Here is a 16,034-nt window from a genome sequence, read left to right on the forward strand (position 1 = left end):
ATATTCTATCCAAAAGCAGCAGAATATACATTCTTCTCAAGTGCATATGGAACATCCTCCAGGACAGACCATAGCTTGGGTCACAAATGAAGCCTTGGTAAAATTAAGAAAACTGAAATCATATCAAGCATCTTTTCCAACCTCAATGCTATGAAATTAGAGATCAATTACAGGAGGGAAAAAACTGTACAACTCACAAACACACAGATGCTAAACAATATGCTACTGCATAACCAATGGATCACAGAAGAAATCAAAGATGAAACCAAAAATCCAAGAAACAAATGACAACAAAAGCATGATAGTCAAAATCTATGGGATGCAACAAGAGCAGTTCTAAGAAGGAACTTTATAGCAGTACAATCTCACCTAAAGGGACAAGAAAAAAATCTCAGACAATCTAAACTTATCCTTGAAGCTACCAGAGAAAGAACAAAACCCACAACTAGTAGAAAGAAATCATAAAGATCATAACAAAAATTACTGAAATAGAAACAAAGAAAAGAATAGCAAAGAAAAATGAAATAAAAAGTTGGGATCTTGAAAAGATGGATAAAACTGATAAACCTTCACTGAGACTCATCAAGAAAAAAAGCAAGAGGACTCAAATCAGTAAAATTAGAAATGAGAAGTGAAGTTACAGCTGACACTGCAGAAATACAAAGAATACTACAAGCCAATAAAATGGACAACGTGGAAGAAATGGACAAATTTTTTAAAAGGTACAACCATCCAAGACTGAATCAGGAGGAAATAGAATTATAAACAGAAGATTCACAAGTAATGAAATTGAAACTGTGATTAAAAATCTTCCAACAAATAAAAGCCCAGGACCAGATGGTTTCACAGTGAATTCTACCCAATATTTAGAAAAGAGTAAATACTTACTGATGCCAAATTTTCTGAAAAAAAGTGAAGAGGAAGGAACACTCCCAACCTCATTCTACAAGATAACCATCACCCTGATAAAAGGAAAAGATATTAATAAAATAACAAAAGAAAATTACAGGTCAATATCATTGATGAATACAGACACAAAATCCTCAACAAAATACTAGCAAACAGAATCCAACAACACATTAAAAGCATCATACACCATGATCAAGTATGATGTATCCCAAGGATGTAAGAATTCTTCAATATACACAAATCAATCAGGGGGTATACTACATCAACAAATTGAAGAATAAAAACCCTATGATCATCTAAATAGATGAAGAAAAAACTTATGACAAAATTCAACATTCATGATAAAAAACTCTCCAGAAAGTGTGCACAGAGGGAATCTACATCAATATTATAAAGGTCATATATGATAAACTCACAGCAAACATCATTCTCAATGGTGAAAAACTAAAATCATTTCTTCTAAGGTCAGGAACAATATAAGGATGTTCCCTCTCTACACTACTACTGAAAATAGTGTTGGATGTCCTAGCCACAGCAATCAGAGAAGAAAAAGAAATAAAAGGAAATCAAATTGGAAAAAAAAAGAAGCAAAACTCACTATTTGCAGATGATATGATACTATATATAGAAAATCCTAAAGATATTACTAGAAACCTAAAAGAGTTAATCAGTGAATCTGGTAAACCTGAAGGATACAAAATTGACACACAGAAATCTCTTGCACTCCTACACATTAACAATGAAAGGTCAGAAAGAGAAATTAAGAAAAGTATACCATTTACCAGTGCAACACAATGAATATGACACCTAGGAATAAACCTACCTACAGAGGCAAAAGGCCTGTACTCAGAACACTATAAGGTATTGATGAAATAAATCAAAAAGGACACAAATAGACGGAATAATATATGATGGTCTTTGAATGGATAGATTAATATTATGAAAATAACTCTACTACCCAAAGCAAACTACAGGTTCAATGCAATCTCTATCAAATTACCAATGACATTTTTCACAAAGTTAGAATGAAAACTTTCACAATTTGTATGGAAACACAAATGACTCTAAAAAGTCAAAGCAATCTTGAGAAAGAAAAATGGAGCTGGAAGAATCAGGCTCCCTGACTTCAGTCTATACGACAAAGCTACAGTCATCAAGACAATTCAATACTGGTACAAAAACAGAAACAGAAACAGGATAGAAATGAAACAGGACAGAAAGCCTAAAGATAAACCCTCACACTTACAGTCACCAAATCTATGACAAAGGAGGCAAGAATATACAATGGAGAAAAGACAGTCTCTTTAATAAGTGGTACTGGGAAAACTGGACAGCTACATATAAAAGAATGAAATTAGAATACTCCCTAACATCACACATAAAAATAAACTAAAAATGGATCAAAGACCTAAATGTGAGGTTGAACACTATAAAACACTTAAGAGGAAAACATAGGTAGAAGACTCCTTGACATAAACTGCAGCAGGGTCTTTTTTGATCCACCTCCAACAGAAAAGAAAATTAAAACAAAAATAAAGAAGTGGGATCTAACTAAATTTCAAAACTTTTACATAGTGAAGGAAACTAAAAACAAAACACAGAGAACCCTCACAATGGGAGAAAATATTTGCAAACAAAGCAACTGACAAAGGATTAACCTCCAAAATATACAAACTTCTCATGTAGCACAATATCAAAAAAATAAACTCAATGAATAAATGGGTGAAAGATCTAAACAGATATTTCTCCAAAGACATACAGATGGCCAAAAAGCACATGAAAAGACGCTCAACATCTCTCATTATTAGAGAAATGCAAATCGAAACTACTACCTCACACCAGTCAGAATGGCTATCATTAAAAAATCTTCAAACAATGTATCAATGTAAATTGATACAGTCACTATGGAAAATAGTATGGAGGTTCCTGTAAGAAAAATAAAAAAGAGAACTACCATATGACACAGCAATCCCTCTCCTGGACATATATCTTGAGAAAACCGTAATTAAAAAGCACACAAGTAGCCCAATACTCACTGCAGCACTATTTACAACAGTCAGGACATGGAAATAACCTAAATGTCCAATGACAGATGAGTGGATAAAGAAGATGTGGTACTTATATGCAATGGATGGAATATAACTTGGCCATAAAAAGGAATGAAATAGTGCCATTTGCAGAGACGCAGACAGACCTAGAGACTGTCATAGGTGAAACAAGTCAGAAAGAGAAAAATATCACTTATATGTGGAATCTCCCAGAGAAGGAAATGGCAACGCACTTCAGAATTCTTGCCTGGAGAATTCCATGGACAGAGGAGCCCTGGCAGGCTACAGTCCATGGAGTCACAAAAGGCTGGACACAACTGTGCAATTATCCCTCATATGTGAAATCTAGAAAAATGGTACAGATGAGCTTATCGGCAAAGGAGAAACAGAGATACAAATGTGGAGAACAAACAACGGACGCCGAGGGGGAAGGGAGGGTGGGAAGCACCGGGAGAGCGGGACTGACACACATACACTGCTGTGCGCGAGAGCAGGAGGACCTGCTGCGCAGCACAGGGGAACTAACACAACAGTGTAACGCAACTATACTCTAATAAAAACAAAACAAAAGAAAAAATCAATCATAAAGTAGCTATACTCTAATAAAACTCATTAAAAAATAATAATAATCAATATGCAATTGAGGCCCATAACCCTGGCCCCAGCAGCAATAATAAAATATTTTTAACAAGAGAATTCATGAATTTAATATTTACAAACAAAAATATCAATTTGCAGTAGCATCTATCAAAAAATTAAACCCAACATGTATTTTGTGAATATTTACTATGAAAAAGAAAATCTGTTAGACACAGAAGGAAATCAAAACATAATAAGGGGGTGAAACAGGGGTGAATGAGGTATCAGCTTATTAAAAATATAACTTTTATAAACAAACGAAAAAAATCATGAATAAGGCATGGTTCCTGTCCTCTCTCTGAGATAAATATATACCAAATAATTACAGTAAATTCATTGGTATGTGCATCATGCTAAGTCACTTCAGTCATGTCCAACTGTTTGCAACCCTATGCACTATAGCCCACCAGGTTCCTCTGTTCATGGGATCCTCCAGGCAAGAATACTGAAGTGAGTTGCCATGCCCTCTACCAGGGAATTGTCCATGAAGCACTTAATATTGACTATGTCCAAAGGCTGTTTTTTAGAAGTCAAAAATTAAGAGGCTGAGCATATGCTTCTAAAATTAAAAGCTGAACTGTTATAGACAGAATACAATCAAGTGAATCTGGGCTACATCCTCATTTTTCTCAGAAGACAGAATAATACGAAAATAGCAATAAACTTAGTACCAGGAGATCGAAATTTTAGTCTTGTTGTTATTACTAAATAGTTGTAAGATCTTAAGCAACTCACTAATGCCTTTAAATTTTGTCCATCTGTAAAATAAGGCAGTTGATTTAAAGTAACTTTTAAATTTTTTCTCTAAAGGTTCTATAAGAGAAAGCCAAAAAATGAAGAGGGAAAAGTCTATGTGATGAAAAAAAATACAGAGATTTAAAGCAAGAATTCTCACTAACTACACGGTAACAGTCTTCTAATGAAAATTTAGAGTAACTAACCCTATATTAGAATTAGAAAGAAAAGCTGGGTCCTAGTACTACTCACATGACTATAGGCAAATAACTTGACCAATTTCAGTCTTAGTTTCCTGAAAATTAGATAAACTATAATCAATTGGGACATCTACTTTGCTACTCTCGCATGGCTGCTATTGAAAATGAGCTAATACAAAAATGTTCCATGTAAACTTAAAAATTGTACAAATGTTCCCATTACTAAAACATGACTGAAGACAATTTTTCATGGACAATGAAAACATGCTTACTTTTTCACTTAACTTTCTCTAAGGAAAAAAATATCAAGAGTAACATTAATTATTGTGTATGTGGCACTTCAATCATCACACACAAAAAAAATTTGTTGATAAAATCTTCTCAAAACATTTCATCATAAGGACAATTATTTGACATCATCATTATTATTTACTATGTTCTAGATACTGTGATAAAAGATTTTTCTCATTTAATTCTCACAATAACCATATAAGACATGGAATTACTATTACTCCCTACTATGTTTAAACTGGGCTCACAGAGGTCAGGAAACATTCCCCAAATTACAGAACGAATAAGCAGAAATGCCAAAATTCTAACCTCAAGAAGTCAAACTCCAAAGTCTTAAGTCCTTCGATATAAACACCAGCTCTACATACATTCTTAATACTACTGTTATAGTATTAATACTTTCAGGTGTCTCATAGTTTCAATTCTACCACTAGTTTAGAGAGAATGACTATATTATCTGCATACGGGAAAAAAAAAAAGCAAAAAACCTGTAGATTCTTTTTTAAAGCTTAATTTCAACTCTGGGATATGAATGTCTGACAGACATTCGGAGCTTTCTGCCATTCTTCCTCCTAAGTAAATATGAGAGGGAAATGGTGAGAGCGTGATGTGAAAGGGAGCAGAGACAGGCTCTCTAAAGCCTTTATGTAAGGCAATTTTTCTCTTAGTGCCTTTGATTCTGCTGGTTCAGCCAGCTGAAAGATACTACTTAAGGTAGAACTATGGGTCTTCAATCAGTGAAGAACCTGCTGACTACATATACTCAAAGACAGGATTTATCAATTCTAAGTCTTTCCCATAGATGAACTTATTGACTGCCCTGTGAACACAGGGATGGTAAAGGCTTTGTTCAGTCCTACATAATGGTTCACTGAGAAAACTTATGATCCTCAAACTCTTAAATTTCTAAAAATCAGTATTTCAAAGACACCTTTATATGACTACAGTTATTATATAGCCCAGCAGAAATATTTCTGCCCATGCTGAAAGGTAATAAAGAAAATGCTATAATTACTAATAACATCAATACAAAATAAAAAGGAACCTATAAGGTGGCTCCAGGGACATCTCTGATAAAATACAAAGGAACATGGCAAATGGCCAAAATAAAAATGCACTGTGTATAAAAAGAAGGAGAATATTCTTCTGAGAAATCACTAAGATGAAAAGATAACAGTTTATAATATTACTATGTGTATACTTGGTTAATTGTAATTAATTAAACTTTTCATTGAGTTGTCAATGTAACACTTAATTGGCATATAAGTACTTTTTAAATTATGTGTGATTGGCTTAAGTATTTTCTCTCCATCTGCTGGAAAGCAACAGCACTATCCTAAGGTCAACACAAATTTATACACGGTGGCAAACTAAAAATTTCTGAAGATATGAAGTCACATATTTAATATTTATACATAATTTTCATGAAACTTTACAACATTAATGCTTTATACATTTTGTAAAGGGATTCCCAGATGGTGTAGTGCTAAAGAACCAGCTCGCCAATACAGGAGGCAAAAGAAAGGCGGGTTTGATCCCTAGGTTGGGAAGATTCTTGGAGGAAATGGCAACCCACCCCAGTATTCTTGCCTGGAAAATTCCATGGACAGAGGAGACTACAGGCTATAAACCACGGGGTCACAAAGAGTCAGACACAACTGAGCGTGCATACATCACACATAGAATGTAACAAACCAAAGCAATATTGTATCTTTACAGAACCATGTTTTTCATTAATCCATTCAAAATATAAACTCAAATATAAAAATATTATCGAGTATAAAAATATTTAATTAATTTGCTACCATATCCGAAGTAAAATAATCTTGCCAAATACTAATAATTTAAATAAGGTTTTAAAAGAATGCAAATGTTTTAATCATTGCTTTCCTATATGTAAACTGAACCTTAAGTAATAATCCATAGATGTTCATAATAGAAAACCATACAAATTTCACATAAAAAAATCAATAAACATCATTGTTTTGCGAATATATAAACAGACACAGATGTTTTCAGGCTTGATCAAAATTATAGCATCAAGTAGAAATATTTAAATAAGTAGTGATAAAATTTAGATTTAATACATCTCAAAATCTGATATGGGTTGTTATTCATTTTTGGAACTCATAATACCTTGTGCCAATCTACTAGCAGACTCAGGGCATTCTCTTAGGAATACCAAGTTATAAGAAACGCTTATGAGCCTACAAGCAAAATATAAAGATACCTTTCGTAACGGATGACACATTACAGTCTTCTGGTGGAAGACCTGTCCCACCATCCTTCCAGTAAGGATTCAATTCTCTTTCCAGCAATCTGGACTGAAATAAAACATTTTTAGAGGTCACAATTTTAAAATAACCCCACTATAAAATATATTAATAAATTAAAATCTGGGACTCTGTTAACAATTGTAAACTTAGGGAAATGTTTAAAACATTCTTTTTTTCCAATTTATTTATTTTAATTGGAGGCTAATTACTTTACAATATTGTAGTGGTTTTTTGCCATACACTGACATGAATCAGCCACAGGTGCACATGTGTCCCCCATCCTGAACCCCCCTCCCGCCTCCCTCCCCATCCCATCCCCCTGGGTCATCCCAGTGCACAGGCCCTGAGTGCCCTGATTCATGCATCCAACTTGGACTGGTCATCTATTTCACACATGGCAATATACATGTTTCAATGCTGTCCTCTCAAATCATCCCACCCTCTCCTCCCAGAGTAAAGGAAATAAAAGCAAAAATAAACAAATGGGACTAATTAAACTTAAAGGCCTTTGCACATTGAAGGAAACTTATAAGCAAGGTGAAAGGACAGCCTTCAGAGTGGGAGAAAACAATAGCAAGTGAAGCAACTGATAAAAACACTCGTAAGACACACTTTTTCCAACTTGGAGGAAATGTCTAAATTAACATTTATTCAATGTTCTTACTGAATGACACCATGAATCAGAACTGTGTTAGATGCAGAAGATAAAACAGTCAACATGGCTAACTCAGCCCTTGCTAGCTTATAAGATAGTGAGGAATGTAGACAATATACAAATAACTGACAAGCGCTTTGAAGACAGAAGTACAGAGTGCTAAAACCATACACAATTCAAACTCCTCTCATGCTGACGAATCAAAGAATTCCTAGAGGAAGTAATATGAGTAGCATTAAACCTAATGATGAGCAAGAATTAGCCAGTTTCTTTTGTAGGTACTGAGAGCATTACGGTGTGCCAGCCAAGGACAAGAATAAAAGCACGTTCATAAAATCTGAGAGGAAAGGGAAAGCACTGCAGTTTTAGGAAAGAAAGTAATTCAGACTTAACTAAAATTTTAGAAGCATGAATGAGTAGCAACAAGAGATTAGGCTGCACAATAATCAGAGACTAAGTCACAGGAGCCACTTGAAACAGCTATTGGAGCTTTATGCTGGGGCAATGGTGAGTCATAAAAATGATCAGCTTGTATTATACAAAGAGCAAACTGGTTTCAGAGTGGACAAAACACTGGAGAAGAGCAACATTAGAGGTAGGAAACCAATCAGAAAACTGTGGCAGTAATCAGGAAAGAGAAGATAATAACCTAGTAACAATGCAGGAGTCTACCGTGTTCCAAGCACTATGCCAGGCACTGGTGGCGGTGGTTTAGTCGCTAGTCATGCCCAATTCTTGTGACCCCATGACTGTAGCCTGCCAGGCTCCTCTGCCCATGGGATTCTCCAGGAAAGAATACTAGAGTGGGTTGCCATTTCCTTCTCCAGGGGATCTTCCTGACCCAGGGATAAAACCTGTGTCTCCTGCATTGCAGGTGGACTCTACCACGGAGTCACGAGGGATGCTAGGCACTGAGGCTGTAATTAACAAACCAGGCACAGTTCTTACCATCAAAGAAATTATGGCCTTGGGAAAGGAGAAGGACAGCAATATTAAGAGAGATGAGCGCTATGAAATTGAAGGCTACTACAGAAACATACACTAGGGATATCCAATTTGACTTAGGGGTCAGAAAATGCTCCTTAGAACTAAAAACTGCAATTACTAGAAATAATAAAGGCTATTGGATAGAAAAAAATGGAAGGAATTAAACATTAGTTAATATAAACCAACCTTTGAAAACAAAACTGTTTGGTGAAAAAAATTTTTTTAAGCATTTGAAACATATTCATGAGCTGACAAAAAAGTACAGAATCTTCAATGAACAAAATTTAAGTTAGGGACTTCTTTACAGTCCAGAGGTTAAGATACCACGTTTCCACTGCAGAGGAAGCAGGTTCAATCCCTTGTGTGAGAACTAAGATCTCACGTGTTGCAAGCCAAAAAATAGAAAAAATCAAGAACAAGCAAAAAATTTTAGTTAAAGGTTAACTTGGAGGGATAAGCAAAATAGTATGATTTGACTTCTTATAGGGTATACAAAAAGATTCAGTCACCTCCTTTTTTAGTCTGCTATAAAATGTCATAGTATCTACAATCAAGAAATTCCTTCCAGTGCTCTTAGACACTCAAAGAGATACAGATCGGATACTCAACAGGATAACAAAGACTAAAACTACACACTGAGGTGGACAACTGACAACTAGTAATACAAATTACGACATACCACCCGAAAGTACAACAAAGACACACGACTGAATATATGAAGAACTACTACCAGTAAGAAAAAGACAACCCCAGAACAAAAACTAACAGAAAACATAAACAGGCCGCTTATACTATTAGAAATCTAAATGACAGAAAAAAAGTGAAGAGGTCTCTCCTCGTAATCAGAGGAACACATATTAACTCACAAAATACAATTTCTTACACATTAATTAGCATGACAAAAATTAAGCATGACAAAAATTAAGTATGACAATACAGCCACTAAGTATGGCAAAGAAACAAATATTGTTGGGGGACATTACACTGATACTACTGTTTGCAAGTGTCTGTAAAGAACTTGCATACATCATAGGTGCATACTTCATAACTTAGCAATTTCATTTCTAAATATGTACTATGGAGAAACTTAGCACTGCTTGTTAACAGTCTGTCAGAATGAAAAACAAGAGGAATGGAAGTCTACAAAATGGCAGAGTTAGATTGTGAAAGACTAGCAAGTGAATACAAGGAATGACATGGAAATAAAATATATCAACAGAATTAATCTCTAAGATGTTGGTCATATCATTTGCAAATAATATTTCTGACAACGGGTTAATAACTAAAATATACAAACAGTTCTACAACTCAATATCAAAAAGTAAACCACTCAATTAAAAAATGGTCTGAAGATCTGAACAGACATTTTCCCAAAGGGAACACAGATGGCACACAGGCACACAACAAAACGCTCCATGTCATTCATCACCGTGGAATTGCAAATCAAAACCGCAGTGAGACATCATTCCACACCTGTTAACACGGCTGTCATCAAAAAGGCCACAGATAACATGTTGGTGATTCGGAGAAAAGAGAATCCTAGTGCATTGTAAGTAAGAATGTAAATTCATACAGCCACTATGGAATACAGTATGAATGTTCCTCAAAAAACTAAAAATAGAATTACTGTATGATCCAGAAATTCCATTCCTGAGTATATATCCAAAGAAAATGAAAGACTAATTCAAAAAGATATATGTACTCCAATGTTCATATCAGAATTGTTCACTACAGCCAAAGTATTGAAGAAACCTAAGTATCCATCAACAGATGAATGGATAAACAAGTTGTGATACACACACATACTGGAATGTTACTCAATCGTAAGAAAAGAAGGAAATTTTGCCATTTGCCAAAGCATGGATGACAGGTATTATGCTTAGTGAAATAAGCCAAGACAGAGAAAGACAAATGCTGCAGTTATTACTTATCTGTGAAATGAAACAAATGAATAACAGAAACAGACTCACAGAACAAACCAGTGTCACCAGTAAGGAAAGGTAATGTCAAGGGATTCAACAGAGGTAGGCGATTAAGATGCACAAACTGCTATGTATAAAATAAACTGCAGGGACATACTGTACAGCACAAGGAATTATAGCCACTATTTTATAATCTATAAAAATACTGAATCACAATGTTGTACACCTGAAACTAATATTGTATGCAAACCACAATTCAATAAAAAATTAAATTAAAAACACAATAAAGCTTTTAAATACCAATTACAAAAATAAAAATGCTAACCATCATCTGAAGAAAGAAAAAAGAGAATAAGATGATGTACCAGGCACAACATACTCAAACTGATCTGTGGATGTTTGAAAACTGGCTAGTCTCACTAACTAGTCTAGATGATTTACCCCTGAACAATAATCTGAATTTTTACCTATGCAAAAATGAAAAAGTACTACAGGTTATCAAACATCAGGACTAAAGCCAGGTATCTACAAGGCAGCAAAATAAATTCATGGGTAAAAGAATAATAAATATTCTTCCCTTTCAAATATAAAAGAAATAAAGCAGCACATATAGCTTTCCAAAAAGTTTATAATTTCATAAGGGAAATAAGACTGTTAAATTAGAGCACTTTATAGAAAATTACAAGTACTATAAAGTAAAGGAACAAATAAAGTACTATGGAAACATAAAAGAAGAAGAGATTTATTTCAATTAAGGGAAATAGTAAGAATTTCACCATATATATCAAGTTAAGCCTTGAAGGATAAACAAGATGTAGCCATACAGAGATAGAGGGCATACAGTTAGAAAAATCCAGATGAGCAAAAATTCTGAGACAGGAATTTGCAGAAAAACACAAAGTACTTAACTATTTTGGTTGAGGTGCAAATCACACAAAAGAAGAGTCCAATCTGTTTGGACTCCATTTGCAGGCAGCATCTTGAGGCCTTTAGAAAAGAACAACAAATATAGCACCTTTCTTTTCGATCTTGGCTCTGAGCAAGGTAAGAAACATACATTCACTCACTCACACACACACACACACACACACACACACACAAGAAGAGGAAATAAAAGACAAAAATCACCTTTACTGTTAATGAAGGCTAAAGTGGAATTTTTCTTTCAGTGGACACCAAATGCATCTGTTAACTGAACCCTGCAATGAGGCAGACTTTCCCAGGTGCAGAATGCACTGAACTAACCCCATCATCTCAATCGCCACACAATCTCTGCAGGCAGTCTGTTCCACAAGAAGGAAAGGCAGGGCTAAGCCAAGCATGCATAGTTTATTCTTTGCAAATTTTCTAACAGAAAATGTACTTCATATCCTCAAGGACAGAATGAGGAAGGAGGGTAGAGCATGAAACACCACTAGTGGAGCTTCATCTGTGGAAAAGGAAATATTAGAAATGGCAAAGACACATTCTCATTAACTTGAATCACTGAAGACTTCTAAACAGAGTAATAAGACCATGACAGAAGCTGTACTCTGAAAAAGTTAATCTGACATCAGCTGCAGGCTGCTGGGGACAAAAAAAAAAAAAAAAAAGAGGTTATTGTAACTGCCCAGGCAAGAGTAAACTAGGGCCTGAACCACAATAATATTTAACCTTGTATGTTTCTTAGTTTCAGGGGCTCTCCTCAGTCCCTACACATACTAACTTAGCTCCGGAAGAGAGGACATAAATGAGGCGGAGAGGAGAAGACATACAACTAACAACTGGCATTCAAACTAGAGGAGCAGGACAGGAGTGGAAATGATGATACAGGTGCAAAAGACAAAATCTACATTATCAAATAAGCAGACCAACAGATGCTAACTTACTTGAATCAGATAAGTTTATACATAAGAATTTGTAAGAAAAGACTATAATAATTAGAAAGCCTGTACTTCAATGCTGGAAAGTTGATAAGCATGACAAAGTACTACAGTTTCTTAGGAAAGGAAAGGTTTTCTGTAGTATTTCTAAGAAAAACTAATCACTATTTCAATCACTTAAAAATACTGAAGAGTTTACAACATTCTGTTGATATAGAGAACAGGCTTGAATACGTGCAAAACCTAAGATCCTAAGCCAGGGATACCCTGACAGATCAGACTGCTCACGCCTACAAAGAGCAGAGCATGATTTCAGAAGCAAGCATGTAATGGCAACAGGTAAAATCAACTTGCTGATGTCATACAGCTCCTCCTTCTTGCTCTACTATCCACTGGATATCTCCCTATGGCACTTTCCCCTTGAGTCCCAACTTCTTCAGGTCTAACTCAGAGACAAAACAGAAATAAAGGTGTTCTAAAAACACCTGGCCCCAAAGTTCCACATGGGCAGCTCCTTAATTATAAAGCCAATACAATTTACCACGCCAACATTTTCAACATTAAAATTGAACTGAGGGGGAAAAACAAAAGAAAAAAAAATTGATCACAGGACTTCAGGATCACTCCTTCATAGTTTTCATCTATTAGTGCCTCTATGCGACATTCAAGGTGAATTCTTTTTTTTTTTATTTTTTATTTTGTATTAGGGTATAGCTGATTTACAAACAATGCTGTGACAGTTTCGGTGAATGGCAAAGGGACCCAGCCATACATACATGTGTATCCATTCTCGCCCAAACTCCCCTCTCACCCAGGTTACCATACAACACTGACAGAGTTCCATGTGCTATACCATAGCTCTCAAGGTAAATTCTTAAAGACTATTTTCTTATTGTTGTTACCTAATTCTGTCTTCAGCTGTATTCAGTTTGCTGTTTGACCATTTACAAGTTCTCTAATTTCAACTCTCATATTTTTCATTTCTACAAGTTCACACTGGCTCTGTCTCAAATCCACCTTATTAATTTTTATCCCATATTCATATTTCCTATACCTACTGTTACTATATAAAGCTATTAAATATTCGAAAAGATAAAGGTTTTATGGGTCTGATTATGTTATTTTTTTATTGGTATAGATATTTCTTTTCTTAAAAATTAATTTATTTAATTGGAGGATAATTACTTTACAATATTGTGATGGCTTCTGCCGTACATCAACGTGAATCAACCACGGGTATACACGTGTCTCCCCCCATCCTGAACCTCCCTTCCGCCTCCCTCCCCACCCTATCCCTCTGGGTTGTCCCAGAGTACCACCGGCTTTGAGTGTGCTGCTTCATGCATCGAACTTGCACTGGTCATCTATTTTACATATGGTAATGTACATGTTTCAACGCTATTCTCTCGAATCATTCCACCCTCGCCTTCTGCCACTGAGTCCAAAATCTGTGTCTCCTTTGCTGCCCTTCATGTAGGACCATGGGTACTGTCTTCTAAGTTCCATAAACATGCATTAGTACACAGTATTTGTCTTTCTCTTTCTGACTTACTTCACTCTGTATAATAGGCTCCAGGTTCAACCACCTTATCAGAACTGACCCAAATGTGTTTCTTTTCATAGCTGAGTAATATTCCATTGTGTATATGTACCACGGCTTCCCTATCCATTCATCTGTTCTTTATTGTTTCAAGTGAATGTCCTTCACAGACCATCATTACATTTTCATGTATTTTATGATTTTAGCTTATGACCTTTGATGCCATAGAACTTGTTTCTGAGAGACATGTGAGGCCTAAATTGACAGTGTCATCCCCTAGAAAGAACCAGGAGTTACTTTTGCCAATCACTTCAAGGCACTACTAACTCAAGAATACTTTAAATTCTATCTCAAAGATTTTCAGACCACACATATAACACAGTTCAAGCCCTAAACCCTTATAAATCAAAGCTGTAAATCAAATTCTACACTCAACCATATATGCCCTAGATTTATAAATACAACATACATTTATACTTATTTCCTACAAAAAATTTATTTTAAAAGAACTTATATCACATTTCATAGTTGTTCCCACTGATTTTATTAAATATCACAAAAAATAATATCTTACAAGTAAAACTGCATTTATATACATGTGTATCACTTAAAGGCAAATTAGAAAGGTAAAGTATTTTAAATATTCTCTTACCTGTTCAGATGCCTGGGTTTTCTCTTGCTGTGTTTTCCTTGCAGCTTCCTTTTCAGCTTTGAGTGACAATGATGACACAGTTTTAACAGACATAAAATCAACCGTCATCCATTCATCCCTCTGTTAAGAAAAAGAAGTCACTTCAATCTAAATTGATTAAAACAACACTAAACATTTAGTAATAAATTTTAGACACTCTGGAGGCATTCAAACCTGGATTAAAGCCACACGGATGTATAATTTCTTAGCAAGTTTCTTAGTCTCTGTAAGCCTTATTCTCTCCCCTGTAAAAATAGGTAAAAACACCTACATTTCAGGAATGCTGTAAGGAGTTAACAAGAAACTGATTTAAGGCATCTACCTCAATGCCTGATACAAAACAGGTACTCCGACATTAGTTCTTCCCACCTTTCTTTCTTCACTGTTGCTAACAATATAAAAATAACACTCTTCTTTGGCATATGAACTATAACCCAAAACTAGCGAACTATTCAACTAAGAGCATTGCAAATAAAATTCTGGCATGCAGTGAAGGGAAAAACTGTGACTTGAACTCCACCAACTATAGAAAGGTCATACAGTACAAAGCTTCAAGTACATAAGGGGAGAAGTACCACCTCCCTATCAACAATCAGAAGCAGAAAACCCTGAGAGACTAGAACAGGGATAAATGCTAACTTTCCAACAGGAGAAGAAACAAAGTTCAAAGGCTCAGCAGATTGCATTATTGCCAAATTACTTGTAAAAGTTATGTTGTTTACAAAGTCTAATTTTTCTACTGAAGAAATTACACGCATCTTTCATTTTAACATTCATCTACTCTTGTAAGTTCACACTTGTTTAAAATCAGGTGGCTTACCTGAATAATCTGATTATCTTCTTTTTCTAACTTTTCATCTTTAATCTTCCAGGCCTTCTCCTTGCCAGGAGTCTGGGAGGGAACAGCCTCAACCCACTCATCTTCAGAGCTCTAAGAATATTTAGCATATAAGTAAAATTCTTAAATTTACATACTTTCATATAAAAACTCTGTGTGGTTGCACTCTTTCATTTTTTTCTCATCCCTAAAATATCAACCTTATTTGGGTTTCCAGTCTTTGCCCACTATACTTTTTAATCTGTAAATATTCCTCTTGGGGAATTAAATCCATTCTCATGGCTTAAAATACCACCAATTATACTGACACCTTTCTAATTTATATACCCAAAGTTTCAATGATTTAAATAACTGCCTACAATATTTAAATGCCATGTTGAACTCAGTAAGAACAAAAAGTAAACCCAGCATCTACTTCTACAATACTTGTCCTTCTTCCTA

General features: G+C 35.1%; 1 protein-coding gene across 2 annotated transcripts in view; it reads right to left on the bottom strand.

Moving 5' to 3' along the window:
• CWF19L2 (CWF19 like cell cycle control factor 2) overlaps positions 1–16,034 on the bottom strand; it is a 153,038-nt gene that overhangs the window by 111,476 nt on the left and 25,528 nt on the right. For both annotated transcript variants that reach the window (XM_020885503.2, XM_020885502.2), the window contains exons 4-6: positions 15,576–15,686; positions 14,717–14,836; positions 7,053–7,146 (exon numbers count right to left, since the gene is read on the bottom strand). In XM_020885503.2, coding sequence (XP_020741162.2) covers positions 7,053–7,146; positions 14,717–14,836; positions 15,576–15,686 — 325 coding nt within the window. The remainder of the gene's footprint in view (positions 1–7,052; positions 7,147–14,716; positions 14,837–15,575; positions 15,687–16,034) is intronic.

The sequence above is a fragment of the Odocoileus virginianus genome, chromosome 10 (genome assembly GCF_023699985.2).
Source record: "Odocoileus virginianus isolate 20LAN1187 ecotype Illinois chromosome 10, Ovbor_1.2, whole genome shotgun sequence".
Classification (NCBI taxonomy): domain Eukaryota; kingdom Metazoa; phylum Chordata; class Mammalia; order Artiodactyla; family Cervidae; genus Odocoileus; species Odocoileus virginianus.